This window comes from Scylla paramamosain, chromosome 17 (genome assembly GCF_035594125.1).
Source record: "Scylla paramamosain isolate STU-SP2022 chromosome 17, ASM3559412v1, whole genome shotgun sequence".
Taxonomy (NCBI): domain Eukaryota; kingdom Metazoa; phylum Arthropoda; class Malacostraca; order Decapoda; family Portunidae; genus Scylla; species Scylla paramamosain.
Genome location: NC_087167.1, coordinates 10,424,756 through 10,441,913, shown reverse-complemented (window position 1 = coordinate 10,441,913; position 17,158 = coordinate 10,424,756). Strand labels below are relative to the sequence as shown.

The window sequence follows — 17,158 nt, the reverse complement described above, 5'->3', positions numbered from 1 at the left end:
CTCATTCATCAAATAAACAAAACACTTTTTCCACTCGCATTTCACCTCCTTGCTGTATTTTCATACTCACGAGCTCCCCTCTTTCACTTTCTTCTAAAACATTTACTCATTGAGTATCTTTTCACTCAGCTTCTTACCAAACTTGAGTAGTACTCTCCTTTTACTTAATCTTAGTTCCTTCAACTCATATTATATTCATTCAATTATTCATATCATAGTACATTACTCCACTATTTTATTTTTGCAACATTGTCATAAGCTCTCCTTTATAGTGTCCCTTCTCTCAGCTGTCCACTATGCTTTTCTATCTCCTATCCACTTCTATACTCTACCATTTCTACTCCAAATTATAGTCACTGTACCCTCAAGTACATCAGACATTTGATCCCTCTCTACTCCCATTCTAGCTTTTCTGCATGACACACCTTTTGCTCATTCTTAGCTATTCTTGCTGTTCATCCTTTCACTGTCCAATACTGTAATTCCCTTCCTTCTACCATTATCCCTACCATACTCCCACCTAAACATAAGGGAGTTTGCATAGTGGCATTAAAATTTTTCCTGGCTCCATAAGCTCAGCCACACACAAACTCTTCCCTTGCCACCACAAATTTTCCTGCATTGTCAGATCTGATGGTGTGGCCAAGTCTGAATGGTAACCTTTGAATCACTGCAAACATACAGTGCAGGATAAACTGGATAAACCAGGAATTTATTTTCCCATCAAAAAGCCTCTTATCCTTCCTCCCACCTATCCTTTATTCTCATCTTAATCACAAAAGCAAAGTTATCTGATCCTTTTAACATCTTTCTCACTGCTTTGGCACCCATATTTAAATCCCTCGTTTTGTTGTTACACCTACTACTTCACTATTTTCAAACCATGTCTAACAAATCAAACCCACCCAGCTTCCTCTTAATTCTTCTCAGGCACTCATTCAGGTTATTCCAGAATTTCTCACCTATTTCCCTTTGCACTTCTTGCATTTAAAGCAAATTTAAAGCAAACACAAATCCAGATATCTATCCTAACCCCCACTCCACACTGTCCTTAATCCATGCCAACCATATGTCTTTATGCCCTTCCATACAATCAGAGGTATTACAAGAGCACATTCTTCACCGTGAGAATTAAATTCCATTGTGAAAATATTAAAAATATATCAAAAATCTCTGAAAGTACTGTTGATGATTGCCATCCTTGCCCATCACATTCCATCCATAGGGTATACCAAGGATCATGATGGGAAGGTAGGGAAGGGTTAGCCTACCCTTCATTAGAATGGTGAGCCTATTGCCAGCCCTTTCCCATAAACAACTCTTGACTGCACTGGCAATGCATCTTGAATAAAGTTCATTTGTTATGACAGTCACTGCACAAGATAATGTAATATTTGTACATAAGTAAAATGTGACAAATTAACTAGAGAAATTCCTATCAAAGAAATGAAAGAACCAAACACAATACATAAAACAGAAATATACATATACACTGCCTTAAAATAGTATAATCATTTGGTTGCCCAATTGCTGGACAACATAAAAGGCAGCTTTGAGTGCTGAATAAAACAGCCCTGACATGTCCAACAATCCAAACTGTACAATCCTGAGAGCAGTACCATTGACTTCAATCAAAAAGTATTGAAGCTCCTGGCTTTAGAAGCTTTGCCAATACAGCACAGCATGAGAGATCCTTTCCGACACAGGAAGGTGGAGCTCTGGCATTACTTATATGGTCCTCTGGGAATATAAACACAGACTTCCTAAAATGAAAGGTGAAAAATTTGCACAAGATGAAGGTTACGAGGAAATGTCTCATTCTGCGGCAGGTGGAGTACACCCAACAAGGAACTCAGAGTAAATAAGGAGCCTTAAAAGATAAAAAATATATGGATATGTGTTAGTGCAGTGTATATGAAGATTCTCTTGTGGTCTTGTATAATTTGAGATTACTGATGACATAATAAGTCAAATTACACAGAAATGTTTGAAAAATGTATAGCAGTAAAATAAATTGTCATGTATTACTTAAAATTTCAATTCACCATTAATTCCTTCTATCTTTAAGCATGAGGTCTAAATATAATAGACAAATGACGTTGAATTATTTATTTACTGATAAGTTTACTTCTTCTTGGACACACCCACAGTGCGACCACGGCGGCCAGTGGTCTTGGTGTGCTGGCCTCTCACACGCAGGCCCCAGTAATGACGCAAGCCACGGTGAGCTCGGATCTTCTTCATGCGCTCCAAGTCCTCACGCAGCTTTGTCTCCAAGTAGTTAGACATCACCTGCAAGAGAAAATTTACTTTAGAACTAATATGTAAGATTCATTCCATGCTGCCCTCTGGATAAACATTAATTATTTCATGCAAAATATCTGAAAAGACACTCAAGTATCAGCAGTTACTGGAAACTTATGATGATTACACGTGATCTGAAGTTTTGCATATCTAGAGAACATAAATTTCTTGCATAACTAAGTTCTTTGTCTTGAACTTACTCTCATTCAATGTTCAGCTTAAACTATGTTAAGTAATGAATCTAATTTCCAATCCATATTTATTAAGACCTTCACTAGTTCTGTTATTTCAGGAGGAGTAAAGAGTGTAGAGACAGACAAAACAGGAAGGTGGAAAATATTAGAGATGAGTTTAAATACTCAACCTACATCACACCATAAAGAGCAATACTAATATTTGATAAAGAAGCAAGAAGTGATTATGCAAGACAAAATGAGCAAACTAGAAGTAACTCTTGATTTATTCCTAAGGCAAATTTATCATGATCAGTCATACATTTTTTTTTCTAAACAACATTTCATTGAATATGGTCTTGAAGAAGAAGAAGAAGAAGAAGAAGAAGAAGAAGAAGAAGAAGAAAAAAAAAGTGATCTAGCATCAGAGGGTCAATAAAATAATTTACAGAATTTTCTAGCACCACTGAAAATGCAAAAATCATCCTTACATAAAAACTACCAACTATCTTTTTTTCAATGACATAGTAATTACTCCAAGCATTAAATTGTTAATCTGTCAGACTCTTAGCCAAGGGGATATAATGCATTGAGCCTATCAAAAGCAATGTTGGACAACTGTATGACAACTACACAGCATTTATCACATTCAGGTGTTCTAGATTTTTATTACATCCATATTTATTAATCTTTTCTCTTCATGTTTTCTACAGCCAATAAAGGAGAATCTCAAGTCTTTATGATTACTAAAAATCTTAGAAATAATTTAGCATGGAAACAAAAAATTAGCTAAAAAGGAAGAGAAAGTGATGAAACAAATCAGAAATTTGGATTAGCTACACATCTATCTTGAAGTATACTTTATTTTTTTTTATACTCTAAAAATTAAATAGCCTTAAGAGATCATTGGTAAATAACAAATCCTAAGCTTCAGCCTATCCACTGCCCAAACACCACAAAGTTTATGTTGGTTGGCTATAAAACCCTTGCAAGACCATACAAACAAGGGGGCAAGAGAAAACCACTTACTATAGCACACATTTGAACCTTGTGCAACTCAAGTTAACAAGGAATAAGATTATGTGCCAAATTATTGAAATTACAAAATATATAAAATAAATAAGCATATAAGAAATGCCAGAATAACTGCAGATATCCTATGGCCTTACCTGGCTGTACTTGCCGTCCTTGATGTCCTTCTGTCTGTTGAGGAACCAGTCAGGGATCTTGTACTGGCGGGGGTTGCTCATGATTGTCACGATCTTCTCAACCTGACACAGAGACAGTTCATTTGTTAGGAAACCAAATAAACACCAAAAGCTTCAACTACATAATTACAAAGCACAAAATGAATAAAATTATCTTGTTAGAAATTTAAGTCCGAAAAACCCATTTCATTGAGCTTCTCGGGTGGAAAATTTCTGCTTCCTCTACCTTCAGCTTCTACAACAAAACAGGGAACTGCTTTGTTGTTTGGGATGAAGGCTACTAATGAAAGACAGTCTAATACATGGTGGGAGAGAGAGAGAAAAAAAAAAAAAAAAAAAAAAATTAAGAACTGCAGAGTGCTTAAAAGACACCTGCATGTGCTAACTGGAAGAATATACTCTTTCCAAATTAAGGTGAAAAAAATCAGTTTTAAAAAGTGGATTTCTTGTTCTCATTATTGTACCCTGCTTTTGTTCACCTAATTGTGAGCTGAAATGTTAGTAAAATGAAGGACACCAAATATTCTATATTGAAAATCTTATTATATAGAACTTGCATTTCAACATTCAACATTTCTGTGAATATAAAAATGAACAGCATCCCATTAATTCAAATATGAACAACCAGGATCCTATATTCTTTTCTTGATGGTGTCCACAACTGAAAACCAAGCAGGAAACATCATAATAATTAAATATAAACAGTTAACATTACAACGTAAGATGCCAACCAAAGCTACCAATGTTTTAAATTAAAAGTTATGCAAAATATATTTAAGGTTTAAGTAGACACACTGCCTATACTGCCAGACAGAAGACAGCAATGTTCAGCAAAGAGATCTGCACAACAAAATTAGATACTTTTCAAAATATTTACAGCAGTTGACAAGAACATCATTCCCATCAACATCACCTGTTTCTACTGAAATTTCAAATTGTTGATCTGCACATATCTATTCAGAGTTGTTAGTCTGTTACATTACAGACTGGTGTGCCCCATGGTGGCAGTGCTAAAGGGGTCTGCCATGGCCACACCTTACAAGGAGCTCCATCAGTCCCAAAAAATAAAAATTCTCAGTCTTTACAAAATCTATCATAACTTTGTGGCATCATCAAATAATAGCAATCTGAGATCACACCAATTCATCAAGCACCAGTTTTTCCAATCACAAATATGTACATTTTTTTCACTTTAAAACTAAAGATTTCTCAATTCAAGACTTTCATATTGATTTTGGGGATTAACACAGGCTACAGACATCACCAGACATCACCATTTCTTAAGGATATCACTATGCTGAGTTTGACATCACATTACAAAACTATCCTGATAATACTTCTTAAGGGTCAGACAATAAACAAAAGATTAATGATGTAGCTTGAATTTATGTTATTAGATATATAGACATGTGGTCCTATCATTCTATACTTCAATAAAAAGCAGCCAACATAACCCCTCCCACCTCTCTCTCTCACCTCCTCCTCAGTGAGCTCTCCAGCACGCTTGGTCTGGTCAATGTCTGCCTTCTTCAGGACAATATTGGAGTAGCGCCGACCAACACCCTTGATGGCTGTCATGGCGAACATAACCTTGCGCCTGCCATCAATGTTGGTGTTCATCAAACGCAGGATGTGCTGGAACTTCTCTGGCAAGATGATCGACTGAAATACAAGAAAACAAAAGTGAGCTCTCATTCTCCACTGATATAGGATGTTCATTGCTCAGAAAATACTTTCCCTGTAAATCCAATATAATGAACCTCTATTTACTGAATTTCGGATATAACGACCCCAAAAAGCTTTTGAACAAGTTTCATTTTGTGAACTAACTTTAGCGACCTATCCTTACCCCATGTGTTCATAATACTGAGGGTTTACTCTATCTATACATATATGAGGTTGTTCAAGAACCTTAGAAACATATGCCCCTCCTACAAGGTCAGGGCCTGGGTACTTTCCTATTATCTTTTAAGGATATTATAATTTCAAGTATGAAAAATCTGGCACCAGTGGACATGTGGGGTCCTCGACTGGCTGGGCCGCATCCAGGTCTGACAACTCACACCTGCCAAATGCAGCCAAGTCAGCCAGGGACCCCAAGTCTCCACTAGTGCCCAAAATCTATAGGGGAATGAAGATGGTTACCATCCTCCATGGCTCAAACACTTGAGTACTCACCCTCCCATCAACAAAAACATACTTCTTACCATAGAACAACATTTATCACTAATAATATATAAATGGCATAAGCACAGTCTTGAAAAACAGAACATTTTAGTGTCTAGAAAAGGTGTAATTTCCCTATCACTGAAGTTTACAACATCCTGGAGATGACTATTCCAATGAAATTATTTCCCTTGTTTATTGAGAGAGAGAGAGAGAGAGAGAGAGAGAGAGAGAGAGAGAGAGAGAGAGAGAGAGAGAGAGAGAGAGAGAGAGAGAGAGAGAGAGAGAGAGAGAGAGAGAGAGAGAGAGAGAGAGAGAGAGAGACTTTCCAACAGTAAAATGAAACAGAGGACCTAAATTAAAGACCACAAGCTTCATTTACTATAATTACAGGAATCTAAGTCTATGAGCAAACTCCCATGCTAAATGGTGCACAATGTGTGTGTGTGTGTGTGTGTGTGTGTGTGTGTGTGTGTGTGTGTGTGTGTGTGTGTGTGTGTGTGTGTGTGTGTGTGTGTGTGTGTGTGAACTACCAGTAAGTCACACGCAACAGCTACCATTCACATGACACTTACATCAAGTTATTTTTTGTAACAATACAAAAGCAACCATCCATGCCTCACATTCAACTGAACATTAAGTACAAAAAAAATAAAATAAAATAAAAATAAAAAATAAATAAATAAATAAATAAATAAATAAATAATAATAATAATAATAATAATAACAATAATAATAATAAATAATAATAATAATAATAATAATAATAATAATAATAATAAATAAATAAATAAACAAATAAATCTCATAATATTCACTTTAAAACTTGTCTGAAACATTTAGTCTGAAAGCCTCACAACAAAAGGCTGCCAGGTGGAAAGTTTCCTTTACTCTTCCTTCAAAATACTGCACCAGAACATAGATGCAAAGGTGCCTTGGAATGAAGGACCACAGCCAAATCTGTCACCCAGTCATTATTGCTAGTACAGCTTGGTCTAGTATTGAAATCTTGCTGATTGGCATACCTGGAGATCTGTGCTATCCTTATATTCAATTAAAATACTCTCTACCAGCCTATACATATTCGTGCTGCCATAAGATTCAATTGAAATAACCTCTAACTGACTCTATGTATCCATGCTGCTGTAAGATTCAATTGAAATAACATCTACCTGCCTATACATTGCCATACTGCCCTCACATTCAACTGAAATAACCTCTACCAGCCTATATGTATCCCTGCTACCATAAAACTCAATTGAAATAAACTCTGTCTATATGTATCAGTGCTGCCATAAGATTCAATTGAAGTAACCTCTACCTGTCTTTATGTACTGGTGCTACCCTAAGATTCAATTGAAATAAGCTCTACCAGCCTATACGTATCCATGCTGCCGTAAGATTCAACTGAAATAACCTCTAACTGCCTATACATATCCGTGCTGCCCTAAGATTCAATTGAAGTAACCTCTAACTGCCTATACTTGTCAATAAAGGGTAGCCAACCACGGGAGTCGCCCACAACTAATAAGCAGCAACAAGCAACAAGCGAGCTACTGCCTCCAAAGATCTGCACATTATGTCACAAAACTTAACTTTGTTCTGGTTGATAAGATGGAATAACAAATTACATTAAACTCTGAACAAGGGAAGATAAAACTTGACGTGTTGTGGTTGCGAATATAAAATCTAGTACGGTTTTTAAATTAAGAGCTCAGATACGAGTTTTCCTCAGTTCCTTAACTTTTATTCAATTAGCTCTATTACAATGCTTCATGTTTCCAAGTGACCATTATTTCCCTGCAACAATTTATTTTCCTTCATTCAAGCAGCCTTCGATCAGCATCTCATCCAGCCACACGCGACTGAATGTTCCGCCGCTTATCACAATTCCCTGACCACAACCCTGCCTAAACTCAAATCGCCTGCACTTCTTCACAGATGAGCAACATGTATCACTAGCACACACTGCAGCAAGTACGAATACATGCAGTACAGACCAGGTAACAAGTAGTGACTGGGCTCTGTTCGCACCCCATGTAAACAACGTCCTCTACTCTCATTACAACATTACCGTAACTCAGACCTAAGACATACACATTCTCATATCGCACAGCACTAAACCTGAACTCATGAACTTTCATCTGGTTAAATTTGACACTTGGGTTGAGAGCGGATGCACCGATAACACAAGATTAATTTGCACAACAGCGGTAACTCCACGTACCATCTTGGCGGCGAAGTGGGGGAAGGACTGTTGTGAACGTTACGCACCCGGCCCTTGACAATGGCCCCTGGAAAATATATACTGCTCATCAGTATCTATCATATCATACTTTTCTTAAAAACAGCAAGTAATGTTACACGTTTGTGCTTCATTATTTTATTTTTGTTTTTAAGTAATTTCTACACAGGAACACACACATACCCCTTAGACAACAATTCCTGGAAAATATCTACCACTCATCAGTACATATAATATTTTCCCTAGATATGACAAGCAGTTTTATACATATGTGATATATCTTATAATTTCTATGAGTACGTAAGCAATAACTAAACCTGAATACAGTGTGTGTCATATCTTATGGTAAACATACGGCATACAAACCACGGAAGTTTTCAAATAAATCATTCATTGTTAAATTCTATCATAAACTGCACAAACGGTAATCAGGAAGCTGAACTATTAAACAGATAAGGCGTCTTCAGTTCCACTCACAGAGACCGCAGCAGCGTTCACTGTAGCTACCTAAGTTTATGTCATTTAGAAGTGAATAACTTGTCATCCAGGCTTTGTTATGTCACTTCAGTAAAAGTCTCTCTCTCTCTCTCTCTCTCTCTCTCTCTCTCTCTCTCTCTCTCTCTCCAGACAAGATATGACCATTTTTATGTAGCTAGACGTGCATAGTCTGGTAGGCAGGAACCGACAACTTAAGTATTCAAGGAACCTTAGGTTGGTGGTGTCGTACCCAAAAGTGCCCGTCTGTGCGGGAGCGTACTTTGTGTTCCACACCCACTATTATCTTTGCTCAAACCCGTGTATGAAAGGGTCTATTGGGCTGATATCCTTATCAGAGCAAGCACGACCATCAGTTGTCATTATGAAAGTATAAAACACATCTATTATTTATTATTTATCGAATATTTGAAACCTACCCACACAGTTCTGCACGATATAGACATATCATTCGCAGTAAATACTACGAATTCCACGTTTTTTTTTTTTTTTTTTTTGTATTGTAGAGAAATAAATGATTCACGGTGTCCCAGGTAATATTATGATGGGAAGTATTCACTATAGAGTAATTTATTGGTTAAAGTAAGTCGGCCCTTCACCTTCAATGCAACGATACTGATGTCCGCCCCGAAAATCTTAATAAAGTGTCATGTTTCTTAATGATTTAATAACACATAGTGATTGTGATAACGCTTAACAGTAAAATAAGGTCTTCTTGAATTTTATTTGGAAGGAAAATATAGACTTACCCAAAATGAATTTGTAATAATGCAAAATATGAGGCACAACCGATTACAGCAAAGCGAACTAAAAATCCTTCAGTCACAAGGCCCTCACACTTTTATATTTAAAAAAAAAAAAAAAAAAAAAAAAAACTGGGCAACAAAGCAAATGTCTTTGGAGATATTTCGATAGAAGAATAAATGTACCATACCCACACGGAATTTTGACTTCTGTGGTACAGTAATATTAACCTGTGAAGGAAAAATAGTCGCCTTTCTTTGGCGCTGTCTTGAGAACCGTTCCTCTAGCGAGATTAGATCTTGATCTTAATGGTACAGGTGGTTCGGGATCACTCCTAAGCCAGACCTTTGGATCGGCGACTCCTGTAGAAGGGGAAAAAACAAAAAAGAGAAACGAACTGCATCCTCTACACTAATTGTTCCTACATCTGGCTCTCCATATTCTCTCCAGAAACTCTTTCACCGCCTCAATCCCATCATTCGCCTCTCTACACAGTCCCAGCAAGAACATCCACTCCTTTCCTGTCTTCTCCACACTTCCATTCCTATCATGCCCTAACTCAGTCAGTATCACTTGTATCATCTCATTCCTGTCTCTGGCATACTTCACACATTCCACCACCACATGTTCCACCGTCTCATCCTCACCTATGCCACACATCTGGCACACTTAGCCGCGGGATTCAGACCATCTGTTCACATCCACACACTGTTCACATCCATACACTGCGCTCTCGCTCGGAAGAGATCACCGCCCGTCATACCACCTTTCATACATCGGGACCTCTTTCTCCTTGTACCATTCCAGGGTCTTCTTCTTCCATTCATTTAGTCCCACACATTTAACTTTTCTATCTCATTCTTCTATTTTCTCACATCCCATTCAGCTCCTACTCTGCCTCCTCTTGTTACCACCCATTCACGTTCATTTTTTATTCCTCCCATTCTCATCGTCCATACCACTTGTAATCCACTCCTGCTGTCATTCTCATGCACCTCTTCCTCCATTTGCTTCTGCTTTCATTCCACAGGTACACTTTTCTTGCTATTCTTGTATCATCCATTCTCTCAAACCTAATCTTGTACCTAAGTGTGGCTTTTGTGAGTCTTTCCCTAAAAGTGCTCCATCCCATATCACCTCTCAAGGCTTCTACTTCTGTGTACCTCAGTGCACTCAGTGCCATCCTTGCTACTCTGTGCTACTTAACTTACCAATTTTACTTTCATTCCATGCAATCATGTCCATACCATACATTATACTCGTACTTGGCACAGCCACACTCTTCCACACTTCTCTCAAGACACCATACTTACTAGTTCTCATCCTTGCCGCGCTTCCCAATCGACCTACCCACTGGTTTACCATACTTATCTTTTCATTCTTTGTCTTTCCACATCCACTAGGACTCATCCACATCCCTAAGTACTCGTGTTCTTGCACCTGTTTCAACTCATTCTCTCCAAGTCTCCATACCACATTACTTTCATCCTCTGACCTATTCACAATCATTACCTTGCTTTTCTCACTGCTAAACCTCACTCCAAAACTTTTTCCATACCCATCCACAACATCCAACAAACTTTGAAGCTCATCTGTTGATTCACTCATAACCACTACATCATCTGTATAAAAAAAGCACACATATTTTATCATTCTCCACACTTACCCCTACATTCACTCCTCTCATTCTAGCTGCTGACTCCTCTGTATACAGGCTAAAAAGGGTTGGTGACAATATACAGCCTTGCCTAACTTCTCTCTCATTCTTCACCCAGTCTGTTTCTGTCTCCTAGTTTGTATATAGCTCTTGTGTCCACCTACATACTTTGCACTATGTTAACTATCTTTGCACTCAATCCAATTTTTTCTAAGACTCTACATTTCACTCTACATAGAACATTTCTATGTTCACTCTATCATAAGCTTTCTCTAAATCCAGAAAACCTAGGTACAATTTACCCCCATCCTTCTTTTTCTTCTCAATCATTTCATTCACCACAAACATATTGTACTCAGCTCTCCTATCCACATGAAATCCATTCTGTTCTTCACCCAGCACTTCAGCTCTCTCAATCCATTTACACCATTACATCTTGATCTTGATGCTACAGGTGGCTTGGGATTACTCCAGAGCCAGGCCTTTTTTACCAGCAACTCTTGTAGGGACAAAAGAAAAACAGCAAACAGAAAACACCACACCACTAACTCCTACACCTAGGATACCTCATTTTCTCCAAAAACTCCTTCACAGCCTCAATCATCTTTTCATTCATCTCTCCACATAGTTCCAGCACCAACAGCATCCATTCCCTTACAGTCTTCTCCATTCTGACATTCCCCATTTCCCTCAACACCACTTGTATCATCTCATTCCTGTCTCTGGCATACTTCATACACTCCAGCATCACATGCTTCACCATCTCATTCTCTCTCATGTCACACATCTTCTTTATCTTTTATATTTATTTGGTTTATCAGGCTCCACTCCACCAACTTGTGGTGCTCTGCAGAGCCGCCAATAATTTACAAAAAATATCATAACATTTGTTATTTCTGCTATTGCACAATTAACTTAATGTTAAGGATGTGTAGAGCTAAAACTAGGTAATAAAACTTAATATTGTAATAACACAGTGATGCTTACTTAAACATACTAATAGAACACTTAATATTATAAATAACAGAGTGATGCTTACTTAAACATACTAATACAATATAGTTCACACACAGTAATGATGGCAATTATATTGACAGTGTAGGTATTATGATGCTAAAATCAATAAAAACTAGTAATACTGACTAAATAATACCCATTTACAACAGTACAAAATGTTTTTCTTCCATAAGACTATTAATAATCACTCTGACACTTCATAGTAAATAACAGTCATACTTACTCATAGTAACACAATAATGTCTCCTATCATTTTAACACTGTTCACCCTACAAATTATTATAATGCATAATTATCTCTAATACACTTGTCCTCCATATCATAGCAGTCACTGAACAAAATGTTTTTAATCCCCTCCTAAACAGACCCACATTTTCACTATTCTTAACAGCACCTGGGAGTCTATTATATAATCTTGGGGCACAGTATTTAAAGGCTTCACAACTAATGTCTATGTTATACCTTGGTTCTAAGAGTCTATTGCTATCAGAAGCAATTCTTAATACAATATCTGTCTGTAATTCAAATGGTTGTAATAATTTCCTCAAGTATTCAGGCTTCCCAGTCTTCATTGGCACATATGTCATAACACAAATTTTATATATGATTCTAGCCTTAACTGACAACCAGTGTAGTTCAATGAGAACTGGTGTGACCCTCTTATATGCTGACAAGTTCATTATTAATGTAGCTGCTTTGTTAATAATAATGTGCATTTTCTTCAGCTGATACTTGGGCAAATTATAATACAGAGAATTACATCTGGCACACTTTATGGCGGGACTCAGACATCCATACACTGTGCCCTCACTGCCACAGTCAGCTGTCACTATTTTCACAATGGAGTCTGCAACCCGTGTATGGCTAAAGGATTACTATTTACCAACAACACATCTCACTCCCAAGGTCCTATCCTCCACCCTCATCTAAGCTACCTAATTCTTACATTATACTCACATACATACTTTTCTTAATAAGGTAATGCCACTTTCTATACACCCACAGTGCATGTATGGAGTAGCTTCATATAAGTTCTGTGTGAGTGAGCCAGCTGGCGGTGCTGTGTTGCGCATTACCAAAGTTAAAGGAAATTACTCTCGTCATCAAGCACCCTGTCAGCAGCCTGTGGGGAGGAGATAGGGTGAGATGGGGTTGGGTTAGGGTGAGGAAGTTAGTTTGGGTGAGAGAATGTTAGTTATGGTGAAATTTTTTTGTCTAGGGTGAAAATTGGGGGATTAGGGTTTATTTAGGGTGAGAGAATGTTAGTTGGGGTAGTGTTACTGTTTAGAGTGAATATATCTTAGTTAGGGTGTATTTAGGATGAATTTTCTCTCTCTCTCTCTCTCTCTCTCTCTCCTTTACTACTGGTCAGTCCCACTCTACCTCTTTCCTTCTCTTTTTCTCTTACCACTAGTCAGCTTCCCTCTCTCTCTCTTTCTCATATCCTTACTTGTCACTCTCTCCCATCCACCATTAGCCAGTCTCCCTCTCCCTCTCTCACCATTGGTCAGGGACCTGTACAGCAGACACCCGGTCATTGTGGTGGAGGGGATCCTTGGGGGTGGGTGGAGGCAGTTTCTCCAAATACTCAACCACCACCAATCCCTCCAGGCTCCTCCCACTCTCCTCCAGTTGCTCCCAAAGGTTGCTGATTAGCAGCTGCCCCTCTACCACAAACTCCAGTCTTGACAGCTCTCTGAAGACCTCCAAACCTGTGGTTAGGTTAGGCTGGTTTGGTTAGGTTAGGCCTGGGGATGGTGTGTGGAGGAGGATAAGACAAAGAGACCAGTGGGAAGACTAAAAAATGACAGAAAATAAAAATAAAATTGCTTTGGTTAGATTTAGTTTGGTTTGGTTTGGCTGGATTAGGTCTAGAGATGGTATATGGAAGAGAACAGGACAAGGAGACCAGTGGGAAGACTGTAGAGGACCTAGGTATGATGTGCAGAGGAGGATAGGCCAAGGAGACCAGTGGGAAGACTGTGGAAGATCTGGGGATGGTGTGCGGAAGACTAGAAAAGACCTGGGAATGGCATAGCTGTAAAAATAATGAGAAATAACTATGAAAATGATACAAATAACCATGAAAATTATAAAAGGAACAATGGAAATGGTGAAAACTATGAAAAAATAACAATTAAATTAAAGAAAATGGTAACATAGATGATGAAAGTTATAAAAATAACAGTGGAAGTAAAGCAAACAGGCTTTACAAGACTTGCCTTGTCTGATGAACACGTGGGCAATTTCATTTGGCTAGGCAGGGTTGCTGTTCACTCAAGGCGCAAGGGCCCACAGCACACGAGGTTCACCCGTCCCTCCAGCACTGAGGCACCTGGCACTGTGTATCTGAGAGAGATGACAAATATGTCTTTAGAAAATTTATATTGATACTACTACTACTACAACTACTACTACTAACAGAGGTGTACATTATGGACTACCTCCCCAATGACACAGGTTAAGTTAAGGGGGTTTTTGAAGAGTGTTTTCATGACAGTAATGATCTATCTCTATACCAGGCCAACAATCCCACACAAGGTGGCTCAGAAAAGGCACCACACACTCACACATTCACACTCTTACCCCTGTCAGCCCCTGGTGGAAAGAGAGTGTCTTGTGAATCATCCTACCACATCCTAGGAGCTTAGGCACACCACTTCTGGCTACACACATCCACAGCCGGCCACACACATCCGCAGCAAGGGCCCACAGCACACGAGGTTCACCCGTCCCTCCATAATGAGACTGTTCTCTACTCCTGGAAAACACTGCAATGAAAAGAAAAGAAAGAGAAAAAAGGAGATATGCAAAAAAATTAAAAAGATAGAGGAAACAGGAAAAATGTACAAGCAAAAAATAATGTGGCATTAAACTCACTGGTCCTGCTTGGTAACAAACTTGATAAGCATGCTGCCTTCTGCCTCCCATGGTTACCCCCCCAGGCCTCTGCTCCACCATGCTGCTGCTGCTGTCACTCCTCACCTCTGGTAGAAAGGTGTGTGTCAGTTTATGATGAAGGTTGGTCTGTTGTGGTGAATAGAGATGAAGAAGAGATGATGGGAAGTAGGAGAGAAGGAAAGAAAAAGGGAAGAAGACAAATAAAGATGAAAAGAAGGTTAGATCAGGTTAAGGTCAGGTCATTAAGTTACCTTAGGTCAGGTTAGGTAAGATCAGGTCAGGTCAGATCAGGTTAGGTAAGGTGAACATGAAGTGGAACATCTAATAAAGTTATTAGGGAGATACAATTATTGTACAATTATTGAGTGTTTTATTATTTCAACTTGTAATGAAATCTGGAATGCTAGCTACTATGTACCATCGGCTGCTATGTACCACTGCTATGATTTATATGTACCATTGTAGGGCTGCTATGTACTGGGTCCTGTACCACTGCTTTGGCTTGTATGTACCAAACAAGGCTGCTCTATACCAGCTATTACCTCCACTAACAAAACTACATTAAGATACCACAAAAGCATAAAAAATTAAAACTGTATTGTCAACCAATAATCAATAAAATGCAGCATAGACTGACTTAATACAGACTTAGTCCTCAGCATGATCCTTCAGTTCAGTGCACATGTTTAGAAATGCATTGGTCTCTCTCTCTCTCTCTCTCTCTCTCAGTAGTTGCACGGGTTTTCAAGGATGTTTTTACGGTTCTAGTGACAGATTAATATCATTTCTACATTTCTAACAAGAGAAACACGCTTTTTAAAAGGCTGTAATTAAAATGACACGGTTTTTTGTTTTTTAGTTCTAGAGACAGATCTACGACATTTCTAAGTTATTGACAGGAAAAACACCCTTGAAAAAAAAAAAAAAAAAACTGGTAATCATTTTTGTGGATTTCAGAAACAGTAGAGAGAGAGAGAGAGAGAGAGAGAGAGAGAGAGAGGAGCATTTTAGTAGAGCGCTCGTTCGTGTTTGCTGCGGTGACGCTGCAGCAGTGAGTGAAGTTTTCGTTTATAATCACGTAGCGGGTGTGGAGCGGGGAAAAAGGAGTGAGGATATTATTTGATAACATGTAAACTTTTGTGTGAGTGTTTGTGTGTGAGGGAGGACGGCTGGCTGGGCACAATGTTTTGGTCCGCACTGGTCAGTCTTGCCCCACACGCTCTATTAACCAGTGTTTCCGTATTCCTGGCAGCTTCTCCTTGCATCGAGCACCCCCAAGCAGCACCAGAGAGGCACGAGTACATAAGGTGAGTCCAGAGGTGCCAGCCTCCCCTCAGTCCGCCTTACTGCCTTCACTACATCACCCTCCCCCTCCCTGTAGTGTCTTGTATTCGTTTATTTAGGTTTTGTTATTCGTTTTTTAGGTATTTTTTTGAGATTGTTGATATATTTTTAGATTTTGTTTACATCTGAGTTGGAAATTTAGGGAAATATTGAAAGTTCGTCTATGTAAATAAGCAGTCAGCTAAGGTAGAGGCGGGCGTCAGTATTTTCAGCCATTGTTTGCTTCGTCTCTCACTTATTGTAAGCCAAACATATCACAAGATGGAGCCACATGTCTAGCCTTCATATCCGCTGGTCAGATATATCCGCCATTCCCTAGTTTTGTTGTCATGAAGTAATAATTGAGGTAACAGCGGCCGTCTTCCCCACTGAGGTCGCCGCCGAGGGCCGCCATGATGGATTCCTGCCTGTGCCAGCTTGTTGGTTCCAATATTTTTTTCTATTTTTCTGAATGACTTTATTTGGCTTCCATAGTAAGATTATATAGTTTCTAAAAATATTTCGTTGCCTTTGAAGTGTTTTTCTTGCTTCAGTTAAGTAAATGTGCGGAATTTGCTGTTGTTTTTTTGCGTAAATAAAAGGCGGTTGTTGCGGTGATTTTTACGGAACCCGATTCTTAGACTTTTTATTTGAGGCTTTAATGAAGATTTTATTGCTTCAAAAAATCGTTTATGATATTTTAAATGTTTTGCGTTCCTGTTGAGTTAAGTATGTAGACTTTGAACAGGTTTATGGTACCGTTAAATGTGATGATTTTGTCATTTTTTTATTTTTTTTTATTTATCTATTTCAGCTTGTAACTAACTTTGCAATGCTTGAAAAAATAGTTCAGATTTTTTAAAGTGTTTTTTTACAGGTGCAAAGTGAAATGGGTGTACTTTTCAGTGTTTTTAATGGTGTCAAA

General features: G+C 38.4%; 1 protein-coding gene and 1 long non-coding RNA gene across 7 annotated transcripts in view; both read right to left on the bottom strand.

Annotated features, from left to right (window-relative positions):
• Window positions 1-2,094: 2,094 nt before the first annotated feature.
• On the bottom strand, window positions 2,095-8,153 carry LOC135108460 (small ribosomal subunit protein uS13). Its single transcript, XM_064019501.1, has 4 exons — window positions 8,079-8,153; window positions 5,162-5,347; window positions 3,647-3,748; window positions 2,095-2,292 (listed from the first exon to the last, which is right to left on the bottom strand). The coding sequence occupies exons 1-4, from the start codon at window positions 8,079-8,081 to the stop codon at window positions 2,125-2,127; spliced, it is 459 nt and encodes a 152-aa protein (XP_063875571.1). The 5' UTR covers window positions 8,082-8,153; the 3' UTR covers window positions 2,095-2,124.
• Window positions 8,154-11,943: 3,790 nt separating this feature from the next.
• The window catches only part of LOC135108458 (uncharacterized), a 67,867-nt gene continuing 62,652 nt past the window's right edge, over window positions 11,944-17,158 (bottom strand). For 3 of the 6 annotated variants that reach the window (XR_010272280.1, XR_010272281.1, XR_010272282.1), the window contains 4 exons: window positions 14,890-14,996; window positions 14,596-14,780; window positions 14,232-14,358; window positions 11,944-13,721 (listed from right to left, as the gene is read on the bottom strand). This is a non-coding gene — a long non-coding RNA (uncharacterized LOC135108458). Of the gene's footprint in view, window positions 13,722-14,231; window positions 14,359-14,595; window positions 14,781-14,889; window positions 16,621-17,158 lie in introns of those variants that run through there. The other 3 variants (XR_010272283.1, XR_010272279.1, XR_010272278.1) reach the window with 3 other exon arrangements.